Source organism: Trichophyton verrucosum, assembly GCF_000151505.1.
Source record: "Trichophyton verrucosum HKI 0517 chromosome Unknown contig00352_1.f1.exp, whole genome shotgun sequence".
NCBI lineage: Eukaryota > Fungi > Ascomycota > Eurotiomycetes > Onygenales > Arthrodermataceae > Trichophyton > Trichophyton verrucosum.
Genome location: NW_003315410.1, coordinates 63,344 through 78,078, shown reverse-complemented (window position 1 = coordinate 78,078; position 14,735 = coordinate 63,344). Strand labels below are relative to the sequence as shown.

General features: G+C 47.1%; 5 protein-coding genes across 5 annotated transcripts; 2 read left to right on the top strand and 3 right to left on the bottom strand.

Moving 5' to 3' along the window:
- Nucleotides 1-1,913: 1,913 nt before the first annotated feature.
- Nucleotides 1,914-2,319, top strand: TRV_04535 (uncharacterized protein; the record flags this gene model as incomplete). Its single annotated transcript, XM_003021334.1, has 2 exons — nucleotides 1,914-2,012; nucleotides 2,158-2,319. Coding segments are annotated over 2 exons (261 nt in total), but the record flags the coding sequence as incomplete, so codon positions are not given.
- Nucleotides 2,320-3,568: 1,249 nt separating this feature from the next.
- On the bottom strand, nucleotides 3,569-7,157 carry TRV_04534 (uncharacterized protein; the record flags this gene model as incomplete). The annotated part of the gene is made up of 7 exons (XM_003021333.1): nucleotides 3,569-3,714; nucleotides 3,822-4,112; nucleotides 4,183-4,304; nucleotides 4,375-4,927; nucleotides 4,991-6,595; nucleotides 6,646-6,892; nucleotides 7,071-7,157. The coding sequence occupies 7 exons, from the start codon at nucleotides 7,155-7,157 to the stop codon at nucleotides 3,569-3,571; spliced, it is 3,051 nt and encodes a 1,016-aa protein (XP_003021379.1).
- Nucleotides 7,158-7,671: 514 nt separating this feature from the next.
- Nucleotides 7,672-8,718, bottom strand: TRV_04533 (uncharacterized protein; the record flags this gene model as incomplete). Its single annotated transcript, XM_003021332.1, has 2 exons — nucleotides 7,672-7,801; nucleotides 7,916-8,718. 2 exons carry the CDS (start codon nucleotides 8,716-8,718, stop codon nucleotides 7,672-7,674), a joined length of 933 nt encoding a protein of 310 aa, XP_003021378.1.
- Nucleotides 8,719-10,339: 1,621 nt separating this feature from the next.
- On the bottom strand, nucleotides 10,340-11,611 carry TRV_04532 (uncharacterized protein; the record flags this gene model as incomplete). The annotated part of the gene is made up of 6 exons (XM_003021331.1): nucleotides 10,340-10,495; nucleotides 10,573-10,713; nucleotides 10,783-10,958; nucleotides 11,063-11,225; nucleotides 11,299-11,436; nucleotides 11,546-11,611. The coding sequence occupies 6 exons, from the start codon at nucleotides 11,609-11,611 to the stop codon at nucleotides 10,340-10,342; spliced, it is 840 nt and encodes a 279-aa protein (XP_003021377.1).
- Nucleotides 11,612-11,964: 353 nt separating this feature from the next.
- Nucleotides 11,965-13,958, top strand: TRV_04531 (pyruvate decarboxylase, putative; the record flags this gene model as incomplete). The annotated part of the gene is made up of 4 exons (XM_003021330.1): nucleotides 11,965-12,073; nucleotides 12,245-13,511; nucleotides 13,626-13,800; nucleotides 13,875-13,958. The coding sequence occupies 4 exons, from the start codon at nucleotides 11,965-11,967 to the stop codon at nucleotides 13,956-13,958; spliced, it is 1,635 nt and encodes a 544-aa protein (XP_003021376.1).
- Nucleotides 13,959-14,735: the final 777 nt, after the last annotated feature.

Sequence of the window (14,735 nt, the reverse complement as noted above, 5' to 3'; positions counted from 1 at the left end):
CTTTTTCTTTCTCTCTCTCTCTCTCTCTCCTTTTTTTTTTTTCAACTGAACCCCAAGTGGACACAAGAGGCGGCCGTGATATGTGGCAGCGGCAGGGCAAACGAAGGTTTAGTTTAGGGTGGAAAGGAGCTGCTGGCCAGTCATGGGGTTGATGATAGGTGCTTCTTGTCTCTCCCTCTTTACGCCATCATTTATCTTCCCGCTGTCCACTAAGTAGGATGGATGCTTGCGCCCTGAAGCGGGAAGGTGGAAATTTTTAAAGCATCTGGCCATAGCCACAAGTTCATTGAAAAGAGCCGAGTCTGGATGTATATAGGCAGTGATGGCCTTCGGCACCTCGCTTCGAGAAAGGTGGCACGATTAGCCGCTTCATCTGCCTTCTCTTTCTCCGCAAAAATACGTGAATGCCCCCCAGAAAGCCTCCTGTACGAGCATCATGGCCAAGCATACTCCGTAATGGACTATACATTGACCATCCCCCAGAGCCTCCCTTTTCCATTCGGTTTGCGCAGGTTGGACAATGAACAACATTTCGTTGGCTGTGTCCTTGCAAGCCAGGGGGTTGTGGGGGAGAAGTCAGGCACTCGGTCTCCTCCCTTTTTGTTGGCCCCCCTTAGCCTTTCTTCCCATATGTATGGACGAATTCCAGAAAAAAGCCTAATATGATAGTTAGTCTGGAAATTATCCGGGGGAACCAAGTCTGGGAAAATCACTCAAAATCGATGATCCCCCTTGGTTGATCCATCAGCGTTGGGAAAAAAGTACGAGATGTACCAAGTAGTAACCCGTTTCATCGGGAACTCAAGGACTTTAAGTCTAAGCGTCCTTCTTCGCCTTGTACGGATAAGTACTGAGAATTTTATCTTTTTAAGCCGATGTTGGGGATAGGTAACGGATAACGGCCTCGTACGTTTATACTCCATACCTCCTGAGGCTTCCTTCGCAAGGTCAGCCGGGAAGACCCCCGTCAACGCATTATGTATATGTATCAATAGAGAACTATAGCATAGCCGTAGCAGGCGTATTAATGCATCTTCTATCCGTAATCCAATCGGATCATGACTTTTCCCATCGGGAAACTCGGGCTGCTTCTTCTCGTTTCTTCTTCTGTTGCTTCTCTGCTCTGTCAGTGTCTGTCACTCTGTTACTGTCAGTGATCTTTTTTTTTTCCTTTTCTTTTCTTTTCTTTTCTTTTCGAGAGGGCGGTTGTGGTGGTGCTTCGCTCGCGGCAAGGGTAGATTATCTGGGCAAAGCAAGCCATCGCCAGGCATCACGGTACTTAGGACATCCACCGACCTTCCGGAATCGTTATCCGCTGGCATCGATCAAGCCTTTCTGGTCAAGATCCAGAAACAAGCTTGCTTTTCGACCAAAGAGAATCAATTCCACCTTTGACATATCGAGGCTAGAAAAATCCACGAAGGGACACTAGTCGGCTAGTCGAAGTCTAGTGCCGGCTGCGTTGATGAGATCCCCCCATAGCCTCGATCCCCAAAAGCTCGGAGCCGGGAATAGGCTATCAGTCAGCATCACTTCTCAGGATGATGCGCAAAAAAAACACCCAAGATTTCACGAGACAGACAGAGAATCATGACTGCGTCTGAGAAGGGGGGGAAACGCCAGGCCAAGTCATCACAGAGTGACAGGTTCTTTCTATCTCAAACGCAAGGCCAAGCGCACCCCCATGTTGTTCCTACATCTCTTGGTGCTGCGCGAAGAACTGTGAGCCTCGCTTCGAGGGGTTCGTGGCGGCCATGCTGCTTGCTTCGTCTCCGTCTTCTTCATCCTTCCTCATCTCCTTTGTCTAGATCAGCTCTGCCGTCCAGAAGCCGTCCAGACAAGGGACGTCTTCGATCTATTGATCTGGCCTGCATCGTTTAGTTGGTTAGTTAGTGACCCCATCCACCACCCAGGTCTTTGGCTTCCCGAAAAAAAATGTTGGAAGGAAACGCCACTATTCCATGGGTGCGCGTATCTCTCCCTCCCTGAACGAGGTTCTTTTCTTCTTGTATGTATGCACTGCCCGGGATCCCAGCCTGTACTGGATTTCCCCTTGACCTGCGGAGTCTGCGTTGCGTTGCGTTGCGTTGCTCTGCTTGTTTTTTTGCTGTTGTTGGATTTTCCTGCTTCGTCGACATTCTCGGGCGAGTCGCTTAGTCATCATCGGCCTCCCTCGCCGACGTCAACATTCGAACTTTCGGCTTGGACGGCGACGTGGACGAGGTGGACGAAGTGGACGGCAACGAGATGGAGCAAAGCAAAGAAAAGAAAGCATGGAGCGGGAGAGATGGTGACAGCAACGATGCAGAGAGAGAGTGAGAAGGCGAGAAGCCACACACCCGACTGCAGGTGGCCGGAACAACTTCCTCGGCCATGTTTTATACAGATTGCTGGCGGTCGTCCTGCCCCGGCGCTGCGCATGGCACCATCGGTTCGCCATAGTCAAGTATATGCAAGCTGCAAGAAGTTGGTATCTTACCCTTCGTAGGTACGTGCATTGGCGCAGAGTACCCTCGTGTAGATTCTGGCCGATGTGCCCTTCCAACGGTCTCTATGATGACGTACGAGTCAACCACCAACCAAGGAGCAGTCAAGGCATTGTCCTCCCTTGATGGGCTCCCACGCGCAGGAAACGGCCCGAGTCTGCCTCCAGGCCACAGTCTAGTCGAAGCATGCATAGCATGGAATATATAAGCTCGTATGTACATGTGCCTATGACATACATACCCCTACATAATACCCGTACGTACGTACTGTGCATCCGGCCTCGACACTAGCGGGAGATCGTGCTGTGCAGTCGCTTTTGACAGGTCACAGATCAAATAGGAGCCTCAGTAACCAGAATGAAGGGATCAACTTCTATTACACGTTTGGGGTTACGGGTAATCCCAGCTCCGTGGACTGAACTCCCCTTGAAACCACTTAATTTCATCAGGAGTGCCTTGCTTTTACCGCTTGCAGTGATGGCAACGATGGCGATGCTGCTGCTTCTCCTTCTGCTGATGGACCACTCGGGGAAGAATCGATAGTGTATTTAGAAGTTGGTTTGTGCTGCCAAGATGATGGCTCTATGGAGAGCAATCTATCGTGAACCCAAAGATCGACTTCTTCCGGGCGTCGGGGATGAGGGCGGGGGGGCGGAAAGTGTCCATGGTTCATCCTTTGAGCCATTGATAACAGAGAGCCATTAGGAACAAGGATCTTGTGGGGGAGGAGATGCATATAGTAAACACAAGAATGCTCTTTCTTGTAAGTTCTTACCGCCACTTCATAAGTATAAATGGGGGTTGTATGGAGCACTCCATATGATAAACTCGAGTTTTGTTTATAGTCATGAGATCCATTTCTTCCTAAGTATATCCGTATCTGTGACATCGTTTGCGTGGAAGGGAAATGGGACCCCTTAAGGTCTAGTAGACATACCGTTTTTGTTTGCCTGTTCACGCGTAAAAATACATTATCTGCGAGTATAGTTAAAAGTACTATTGAAACGAACTTAGGCTTCAAAGAGCCCATCATTGCCCTAAATCGGCGTGGATGAAACCTAACTTCGGCCCCTTCTCTAAGATTATATATCATCAATAAATTCGTGAGTGACAGAAAAGAGAGGGGAAACTCCCTCCCGGATGAGGAGGTAAGTAGAAGAAGTACAAGGTGTGGGATTCCAAGAAGAGAGGCACATGCCATCGATTTTACTTCCTTGAGGCATGTGTCCTGATAGTATCAGAACCCGAATTTCGAGCCAAGCGCTGAAGGATTTAATATTAGCATTCATGCCAGTTTTTAGCATATCTTCGTAAAACAGGGAGATATTAACTTACCTCCCAGAACTGCCTTCTTCTTTTGGTTCCTGACAAACTTGTTAACGTCATCTGCTAGGCCGCTGCTGTTCTCTCCAAGGCGATCCATGCTATCGCCCATAATGTTTAAATTTTCAGTTCTTTCCTGCATTTGTCTTTGCATATATGCCCAATATGACTCTTGTGAGCCCTGTGAGTTAGAGGTGTTGGTTCTGGGAAGGCGCCCTTCACGCTCTGCCCTTTGACGCTCTTGCTCTTCGAGACGCATTTGCTCGAGCATGCGCTTAGAGGGAGGGCGGTTCGGTCCTCCAACTACAAGTAGATTTGCGTTAAACCAGGTACTGACACGGATGGCTTTGGTTTATCGAGGCTAACAACTTACCCAATAAATCCACATCTGCGGTTGATACAAATTGTGTCCCGGATATCCATTGTAGATTGGATATAGTTGGGCGAGGTGGCGCGATTGCTTCGGGGTTAAAGAGCCTGTCTGCTGACCGGAGCCTATATGAGAGGGTATTTTGTCAGTTTGGTGTTCATATTAGAGGGAGACAACAACTCCATGTCCACGTACAACGGGCTGCCGACACCCCAAACATGAAGCATAGCCATTTCAGATGGTCCAGTCCATGCAAGAATATCTCCGGATGGTGATATCCGAGCATCGCCCAACCTTCTAGTTTCAAGTATCTTTCCAATACTTATAGAGCCAATCTCCTTTAAGGCTGGTATGGAGTACGCTCTAGCTTTCCCATCACCAAATAAGCCTACCAGACTGCATCCCCCAGGCGAGTGAACCACAGAGGCAGCATCACACATGAAGTCATCCCAATTCTTATGGGCGCCTTTAGAAGTAGAGGGTTTGAAGATACGACAACCAGAAGGTGTGACCGCGACAATCACTCCATTGACCCTACCTCCATTTCGTAAGTCTGAGACGGCTTCCTGTGTAGCTAGTGTCTGAGCTCCAGTCTCCGCGTTAATAGGGCAAATGGATAGCACCCTGTCATCCAAACTACACGACCCAACAAAAGACACGGTATACGTTGCGCCAGATGAAGGAAGGATTTTAAATGTAGCTAAGTGACCGTTGTTGGTGCCAACGAAGCAGCTGATACTTGAGTAACCTGGGTATAATCAGCAAGAGATATCTGGGAAATGAGGGAAGACTAACTGAGATTAGGACTCACTGTCATCTTCAATTCTTAAAACACCAAATTCAGCGCAAGTTGGCCAATCTGCCCCTTTTTCCATTGAAGAATGGCTTTTCCAGCTGCTTCTCCGTGACTGTTTGGCTGCGAAATCTGTCAAGTTCGCTGAGTATATCACAGCTGGGCCGCGTAAGTCAAGAAATGCAATGCTTCCAGACTTATATCCAACACAGATGAATCCTACATCACTGTGCTTGAGAACGGTAATTGGTCCCTGGCTTTGGTCTAGCAGTGCAAGAGGGAGTAGCCCTTCCTTCAGTCCAGGGTCACCTCTGTGAGATATGCTAGTAATCTGGTCTGGCCCATTATTCTCCCCAAGGGGCACATCTCGGCCAGCATTTTCATTCCGACCCCATTTAAAAACCACTAACTCTCCGCTTTGGAGGCCAACAGAAAGTTCGCCTGCGGCACCAGAAAACGACATCTGGGTGGTCTCAATTTTATCATACCTCCCAACTGCGCGAGCCAGATCCACTTGAAGAACCGTTGGATTCTCTATCTGGTCGTCATGTCCAATATCCCAAAGACGTATGAGACCATCTGCATGTGCAACAATAGCAATATCTCGGGTTTCAAACCGTTTCAGTGCCTTTTTTGCTGCTGCTCCTCCGATAAGAAGGGGTGGTCCTTGTGCTCTCTTCTCTCGCCAACCAAGCCATCTTGTCCTGTCGATGCAAGCAAGATCAAATTTGGTAGCAAATGGGTGGACCATTGTTAAAGAGGGAGGGAAAACATTGGTAGGAGTTATGGGGTATCCGCTTGGAAAGCTTAGAGTAACTAGTTCCCCGGATGATAGAAGAGCAATAACTGCAATAGGATCTTGAGCACCCCCGAAATGGGGTGATGCTCGGGGAATTAGGCAAAATTGGGCTACTTCTGCATTTGGCGGAGTCGGTAATGTTGACTGACGCTTTAAAGATGAGAAATGACCAGACAGGACTTGCCAGGAAGAAGTTTGGTAGTTTGGAGTAATCCCGAGATCAATAAACGTGAGCCCTTTTGTCATCTCAGTGGTAGGTGTTCCGCCAGCTATTAGTAGTCCCGTATCATCCGGGTTTTCTTTGCAACACCATGCAATTTCAAAAATAGGTGCCTTTAGTGAGAAAGTACCAGGAGTTGAGCCAGATGTAGATGCGAGTTCGCCTGGTTTATTCACATCTATTGCCTGTATCGTTCTAGCCATAACGACACGCCCATCTTTCGGGTCCCAAAACACAAGAGATGAATCTTCGTGCGCAGTTAAAACAAAAGTGGCAGTTGGGTGCCAGAGTGCCTTGACAACTTTAGGCCACCTCGTCTCACGAGCTGAGGAGGGGTCTGAATCACCACCCGGAGCGCCCTTGGGTACCTCATACTGGAAGTACTTAACAGGGACATTCTGTTTGATAGAAAATATCACAGCTCCGTCCGAGTATCCGATCAGTAGAGTCCCTATATCCTTTGGATGAAAAGCAAGGGATACTATGGGGAGGAACCTGGCCCTCGAATTTCTCTCTTTCCATAAATTCGACACTTTGAATGGAGCTACCATATGCCGGTCGAGGTCATATGTGACAAGTTCGCCTATCGCCGATAAAAGATCAGCTAGGGAAAGCTAGAAATAGCAGCACATGGAAACAATAGCCATAACCAACCGTTCTGTAGCCCGATAAATGCATAGTCTAGGGCTGGGTCTGTAAGCACGCACGTAGCATGCCCAGGCGGCGCATACGAAGTGACGAGCTTTCTCTCATCAAGCGAGAAGACGTATAGCTCATTCTTCGCAACGGCGAGTAGCTTATCTCCGCAGAATTGAAGAATACTCGTTGACGCTTTGCGAGGGAGGGAAAAAACGGCAGAGACTCGCTCTTGTCCAAACACATAAATCTCCCCGCTCCCGAACTGCGTCTCGCTTGTGCCGGCAGCGAGTAACGATTGAACGGGGTCATACGCTATGGCGCTGATTCGGGAATTTATGCCATAACGAGCCACCTGATAGAGTGCCGAGTTAGTTCACATTACGCAGCACTCATAGAGGTGGCTGGCGTGCATCCAGGCCTCTCAAACTCGACGGACTCACCTCGTCTATGAGGAAGCTTTCTGGCGAGAGGCTCCCGGAGAGATCACTCTGAATGCCAGCCTGCTTTCCTCGTAAAAAATGGGCCATCTCTATAACCAACGCGTTAACGAGCGTACGTACTCTGACACTGGGATGGTTTTATTCTTAAATCGCCAGCAACCAAGATAAAGCGAAGTGGTTCGCGATTAGAAGCAAAAGGCGTTTCTGGCTCGCGCTCTTGGCGGCTGACGTCAATTAAATAAGCTCACCAACTAGAGAGTTAAATGCACGTGAAAGGGCATGCATGGACCTCACTTCGATAACCGCTAGTTATTTGTCGACACAGTATAAAACAAAAACATGAGAAAACACAAGAAGTGCTTGGATAGTCATCTTGCGGCTTTCCTTTTTATATCGCCTTTCTTGTTAGCGGAAGGGGTCGGAATCCAAATCCCGAGCGAACGCCTCTCCAAATCCATCCCAAAGCCCATTTTTCCCAGCTCCAATATGTTCCTTCTATTATACACCGTAGCAGTAGCCTTAGGCGACTGGAATCCAACAGAGTTGCTCCATGTATTCCAATACAAAGCGCGATGAAGATGGAAAACAGAAAGAAAGAGTATCATGGGGTATACTCTGCTATAGAGGCAAGGTCCGACATCAAATTCTTTCGGACTCGAAGCTCCTCCTCATGAGGCTGGTTCCGATAGTATTGCTTCACTATTTTGAGAACATTGCGGTAGCAGGAATAGCTAAGGGTTACAGTACCATTAGCTTTGATGAAATGGAATGTTTTGTCAGCGAAAGCCACTTACAAGAGTAAACGGATAGGTGCGAACCCATTCCGTGTAGGGTCAGACCCGTACCCACTGATGAGTTCGAGGGAAGGGTTTTCAAATATGTCGGTCATAAGAACATCACCCCATGTCGCAGCAGTGAAATCGATAATACCGCTGATATCTTTAGTCTCAGGGTCGATAATGATATGGGAAGGCTGACTGATATTATGCAAAATCAATCGTGGTTCCGTAACATCATCAAACACCGCAGACAAACGACTTGCTTGATGACGAATCTCAAAATACGGTAATGAAATAAGCATATTTTCAGCATTCCATAAAAGTGATTCAAGGAGATTAAGGAACGCTTGTTTCCAAGTCCGTTCTCCTCTTCCCATGCATATATCATAGACGGGACCGAATTTCGTAGCGGTATGTTGTCCAATTCGATCGACAGTAATACCGAGTTGCTTGTCAATTCGTTTCAGCTCCTCCGACGTCAACTTTTCTTTGATTTCCGAAAGAGGCGTGCCAGGACACTTGTAACGTAAAAGACATGTTACTTCTGGAGATGACGGGACTACCTCACATCGAATAAGCTTTGGGATGCACCATATCCCGCTCGGTTCAAGTAACAATAAGACGTGAGCCTCGACTTCGAGAGCATGCCGTTCATGGTATAGAACAGTTTCTGGTTGGCGTGTCGATGTTTTCAATGCGAGCTCAGTTCCTCCAGACATATGTAGGAGATAGTGTGGATGCGGATCTTCGTCATAGGTTTGTATGTCCAAAACTTTCTGGTTGGGGAAAAGGGGTTGAATAAACCCATCAATAGAAGGAGTGTTTTTATTATTGCGAGGCACCTTCCCAGAGAAACCAACCGAGACCATCGTTGTAGTAGAAATATGCATAACATAACGGTATGGGGGAGTACTGCATTGCCGTTGCATATTTGACAAGTTATGATGACCACGTCGGGAATCCTGGCCAATGCATGGAGAGATACGACTCTTAGGGGTGAAGCCGAAGGCAGTCATTGTGTGTATATAAGAAACTGTATATATATATGTTTTGGTTCCTCACTGAAGTCGAAAAAGTGCAACCCTTCATCATGGTCTAGCAATTTGCTGCAGCCTTCCCTACCTATATAAAACGGGCCTTTGAGACGCTAAGAGCTACCGCCATGAAAAATGGATAGAGCACGATAGACAGATTTAACGTTAAGGGAGTCGCTTGTGCCAAATTCAAGCGCCACAAGTCTGGTAAATTATGCTTTTGATCATCGGACTAATGCCCCAAGCATCCACAGGGTTCGATATATGGATGGTTGGTAGGGGTATATTCCAGGCCACCCTCCCATTGCGTCTTTGGTCGTATACTGGTAAGCAGCTGCGCCAGTGAAAAAGGATGAGCGGGAAAAAAAAAAAAAAAAAAAAAAAAGTNGACATTGTGCAGCCTGGTAAATACCAAGTTCACCCAAGTTTCATCACAGCCAGCGGTCCCGGCCGAACGAACGGAAGCCACTTGGCCAGCCTGCTGAGTATTCAAATGATGATAGACTCGTGTTTGCATCTTGCCGGGTCACACCCTGGGGGAACGCCGCAGGAACGGGCTTGGGCGGGAAGTGTCCTTGACCTCTATGGTATCCGCACACTCGAGGATGTGCCGTTGGAAGGTTGGAGTAAGCCTGTCGAAAGTAACCTCGCCAGATTTTGCTGTGTTCAGTAATAATGCTCGATGCATGTTTAGAGGTGAAACGGGGACGCTGTCGATTATGCGCCGCGTCGCACCAATGAGAGCCGCGCATTTGGCGAGATTTCAGATTCGGAAATCCTTAAAACCCAAATGCAACGCAAGGTGGATCGCATCCATCCATCCCGAGCTTGCTTTCCTTCGTCTCCTTTTTGCTTCTTTCTTCCCTTCGTCGTCATGGCTCAGCTTCGACCGTCGTCTGTCGATTCTTGGCGCGGAAGGGAGCCAATCGCCTAGTTATCTATCAGACCCCCAAAAGTGCGTCTCTCTGCCAGATTCACCCGCAAAAGGGGGTTGGTTGCAAAGCGAGAGCCTGCGGACAATGCGAAGCGAATAATTAACGTCAGATCTCGTGTTTACACTGTAGTCGGACGGGAAGACTTGGTCAAGCAGAGTCGGCTCGAGAACGCCCGAGATTACCGAGCATTTTTCGTTTCTCTTAATTTGCGCCAGTTCATAATAATATAAACCGGGTCATGTATGTTGTCCACATCGTGGTCATCATGCTATGTATTAAGAGGCCCCCCCAAGGCGTTTTCAATTGGCGGTCAATGCGTTCTCCCTGGTCCTAGTGCAACATCTCTGGCGTTCCATCTTGGGTTCGACAGGCGAGTCACGGATGGCAAGCGGTGACGGGGTCTTCCAACCGTAGGTGATCATTTGGCGAAGAACAAAATGATGCCAGGGTTATCTTTTTTATCTTTTGTTCGTGTATTTTATTTTTCAACCCCATTTTTGAAAAAATCCCACTTCGCCCAGTTAAGCTTCCTTTTGCTCTTTTTGTACTTTCTCGTCTCCTCCTGGTTCCTTCTCCGGCTTTACTTCCGGCCGTGGCGTGGGAGAATATATTTCAGAGAGGTTGTAACGCTTTAATTCGTCATAATCACCCTCAACCACACTCATGCCACACATAGTCTGGCGTAATTGTGGTCAGCCATTTCCGCGGAGGTACACTGGCACAAGAATCATGTTTAGGGGTAGGATGCACCTACCTGGATAACATCGACAAGAATTAACAAGTCATAGTTCTTCAAGTCCACTGAATGTTCACCCCCAACAATACTAGCAATGAGTTTGATGACCGAGTCCCTCTGGCAATCCGTGTTGTTTCTAATGGTTGGTCGAATAGCGTACTACATAGCGCGCCACCAGTTAGTAATAATGTCCGGAACTTGCTTGAAAAACCAGAGAAAGTATCATACCTTTCTGGGAGGGCCGCCAGAATGGAAATGCGGCCTCAGTACATCACGAGCCAGCTCCTCCAGCCCGCCGCCGAGAATCTTCTTCATTGATGTAATTGGGGTTAATCGTTTAACCCAACGGCTTCTCTTCTGTTCCGGATGTGCCCGGGCATCAATGCATAGGCGATGCACAATATCTACCGGATTCAAGGTACCGCTGGTTTTCACGAATATAACTGCCATGCTCTTAGGTCAGGGATTCAGCGCAATGCAAAAATAATCCGCACTCTAGACAGCTTACGACACGGGACGTCCAGGTTTATGAGCTGAAACGGTGCTTTCGATCGCTTAGGCTGCATCTGCTCCACCTCCCGCTTTATCTGTTCCTCGATATCGACATCTTCGTTCTCATTTTCATCGCCTGTGCCGTCATCCTTTTGATCCGCGGCAGCTTCTGGTACTTCCTATGGTTTCTTATCAGTCCAATTGCTAAGAGAATAGCTGGGTAATCGAAGCAGAGAGGGACTGCTGACAGACCTGTGAAAGGAGATCTAGGATCTCAGCGGAACATTTTCCCTCCCGACCTCTATCACAGCTAACAAATATTCCAGAATCACCGCTCGCTAGCTTTCCTTTCGAATTAATTTTTCGCTTGTCATGGCCTTTCCACTGGCCCTAAGACGCGTGTCAACACAGTATTCAATTAGCTCCCTAGCTATAAAATCCGAGGATGACCCTCGCCAGGTTTAGTACTAATTGGGCTTTTCACCCGGTAAGAACCTACTTTTTGTCTCTTCTTTTCACGAGCGCTGGGATCGCTTGCTTTTCTTTTACCTCCCGTGTCGGCCATGACTGTGGCTGGCCGCTGTTATCGCTGACTGAGGTGGGAGGTGTAACCAAAATGTTATTATGAAAGGTTTACCAAAAGGAAGTCCTTGCTTACATAACTAATGAATTGTGAGACGGGCTGATAAGATAAGATTCGGAGAGGATAATATTTTTACCGACATGGCTGTGACGTCATAGGTTGCTCAGAGCTGATATGGAAAGCAAGTAGGACGCAATTGCCAGGGAAGATTTGCTGCAAGATATTTTCCTTGATAAAATATATAAGCTGAATGTTGTCTTTTAATATAACTTTGCTGCTACTCCTGTAACATTCTGAATCAAGCATATTTCATTTAGCCAGTATATTTGACAATCATGGCTTCAGATATCGTCACCAGAGAGCTTGAAGAGCCCATCGATGTAGCGGAGTATCTCTTCCAGCGACTGCGTCAGATGGGAATTAAATCCATCCATGGGGTCCCCGGTAAGTTTATATTTATTGAGACCTCCTAGGTACTGAATCTCTCGTGTCTCAGGCTCTAATTGGCATGAGCGTTTAGGAGATTATAACTTAGGAGCTCTAGACTACATTCCGAAATGCGGCTTGCATTGGGTAGGGAATTGTAACGAATTGAATGCCGGTACAGTCGATAAGTTTTGTTATTTGCCTTTGGATATAATGCTAAGAGCAGAATAGGATATGCTGCCGATGGCTATGCACGCATCAATGGGATCTCGGCATTGTTTACAACATTTGGAGTGGGAGAACTCTCGGCTCTCGATGCCATTGCTGGAGCATATTCTGAATATGTCCCCATAGTGCATATTGTTGGCCAACCGAGCACAGCCTCACAAAGAGATGGAATGCTTCTTCACCATACCTTGGGAAATGGTGATTTTAATGTCTTTGCCAATATGAGTGCCGGAATTTCCTGCTCAGTGGCAAAGCTGAATGATCCCCGTGATGCTGCCGCGTACATTGATAGTACCCTAAAGGAATGCTGGGTCCGCAGCCGACCAGTGTACATTACTCTGCCTGTTGATATGGTCAAGCAGAAGATCGAGGGGAAGCGCTTGAAAACTCCAATAGACCTGCGACTTCCCGATAACGACCAGGAAAAGGAAGACTACGTGGTTGATACTGTACTGAAATACCTGCATGCTGCAAAACGGCCGGCTATCATTGTTGATGCATGTGCCATTCGTCACAAGGTTTTAGACGAAATCCACGACCTGGTATCAAAATCAGGCCTTCCCACATTTGTTGCTCCCATGGGTAAAGGGGCAGTTGATGAAACTCTTCCCAATTATGGCGGAGTTTATGCCGGAGATGGCTCCACTGCCCAAGTTCGGGAGCATATCGAAGCTTCTGACTTGATTTTGAGCATCGGAGGAATCAAATCAGATTTTAATACCACAGGGTTCACCTACAGAGTCAGTCGTCTAAACACAATTGACTTCCACAGTAACTACATTGTTGTTCGGTACTCGGAGTACCCTGGTGTCCGGATGAAGGGGGTCCTCCGTAAAGTCATCAATCGCATGGGTAAACTGAATATTACTGCTCCTCCAAAGCAGGAGAATGTGCCAGAAGAGAGCCCTCAATTTCCAGCCCCAGCTATTACTCACTCCTGGCTATGGCCAAATGTGGGTAATTGGCTGCAAGAGAATGACATTGTCATTACAGAAACAGGAACCTCAAGCTTTGGCATCTGGGGTACAAGATTCCCTAAGGGAGTAACCGCCATAAGTCAAGTTCTCTGGGGCAGCATAGGCTATTCCCTCGGAGCCTGTCAGGGAGCCGCTCTCGCAACCAAGGAGAAGACGCCACGCCGTACTATCTTATTTATTGGAGACGGTAGCTTTCAGCTTACTGTTCAAGAGATAAGCACAATGATCAGAAATGGATTAACTCCAATAATGTAACCCCCCAAAAACCAACAAATACCGTATCCTCCTTTCAATCTTTACTCAGAGGACTCAGCTAACGGTGGTCCCAGATTCGTTATTTGTAATAATGGGTATACCGTGGAAAGGTACATCCATGGATGGAAAGCGACTTATAATGATATTCAAGAGTGGAAATTTGGAGAATTCCCGTCTGCATTTGGAGCCCAGCCTGACAAATTTGCAACATATCAAATTCGAGAGAGGCAGGAACTCCTTGACTTGTTCTCCAACAAGGAGTTTTGCTCTGCAAAGCGTCTCCAAGTAAATCCTCCTTATGCGCTCAATTCTAGATTAGAACATTGGAATTGCTAACATGGCTATCTCTTTTCATTTAGATCGTTGAACTTCACACTCCACAAGAAGATGCGCCAACCACGTTGAGAATGACGGCCGAAATGGCGGCAAAGAGAAATGAGTGATTGGGGGTTCAATTCGGCTAGGCAGTCGTATGCTCATCCTGGGGCCTTAGCATCATTACCGTTGTCGTCAAGGGATTCGAGACTGGTGGTTTTTAGTAATCTTTAATATATTAGTTACCTGAAAACTACAAACACAATGATAATAACCGATCCCAGAGTATATGAAGCCGAAGACGACTTTCATCAAATCCAAGAAACAGAAAATCATCGAGAATGATCGGGACAAGAAGTGGTCATGATTAACTCAGTTGACTAACATTGTACAGTGGCCTTTCAATGGTAATTTGAATGGTATCAAAAGGATAGATAAACTAAAGGAGGCCTTTGAGTATCATCCCGTCTATTAAACAGAATAATGAATGGGCAGAGAAACAAACTGGATGCCAAAAATTAAGGGGTAGGTGTAAATCGAAGGATACCGCCATGCGATCAACCGGCCAGGTATAGTAAGAATCATTCAATAAACGCATCAACACACGTGAAAGCACGATAACACACGGGATAGGGAAAACATGAGCTATAGCATGTACTAGTAATCAAAACACCACGGCCAGCAACCCCAAGACCAGCAAAGACAGAAATAAATGTCATAATTGGCATAGAAACGCCAGAATCGGTTATTCCGGATGTCACCTGAGCAATGCGAAAGATGCAAAAAGGAGATAGAAAATGGAGTCAGGAAGAATACAGAGAGAAGAAGGTAAGTGGTCAACATATATGAGTGGGGGCGAGAATCATTTTAACACCCACAATCAATAAGATTGCAAGGGCAAGTTT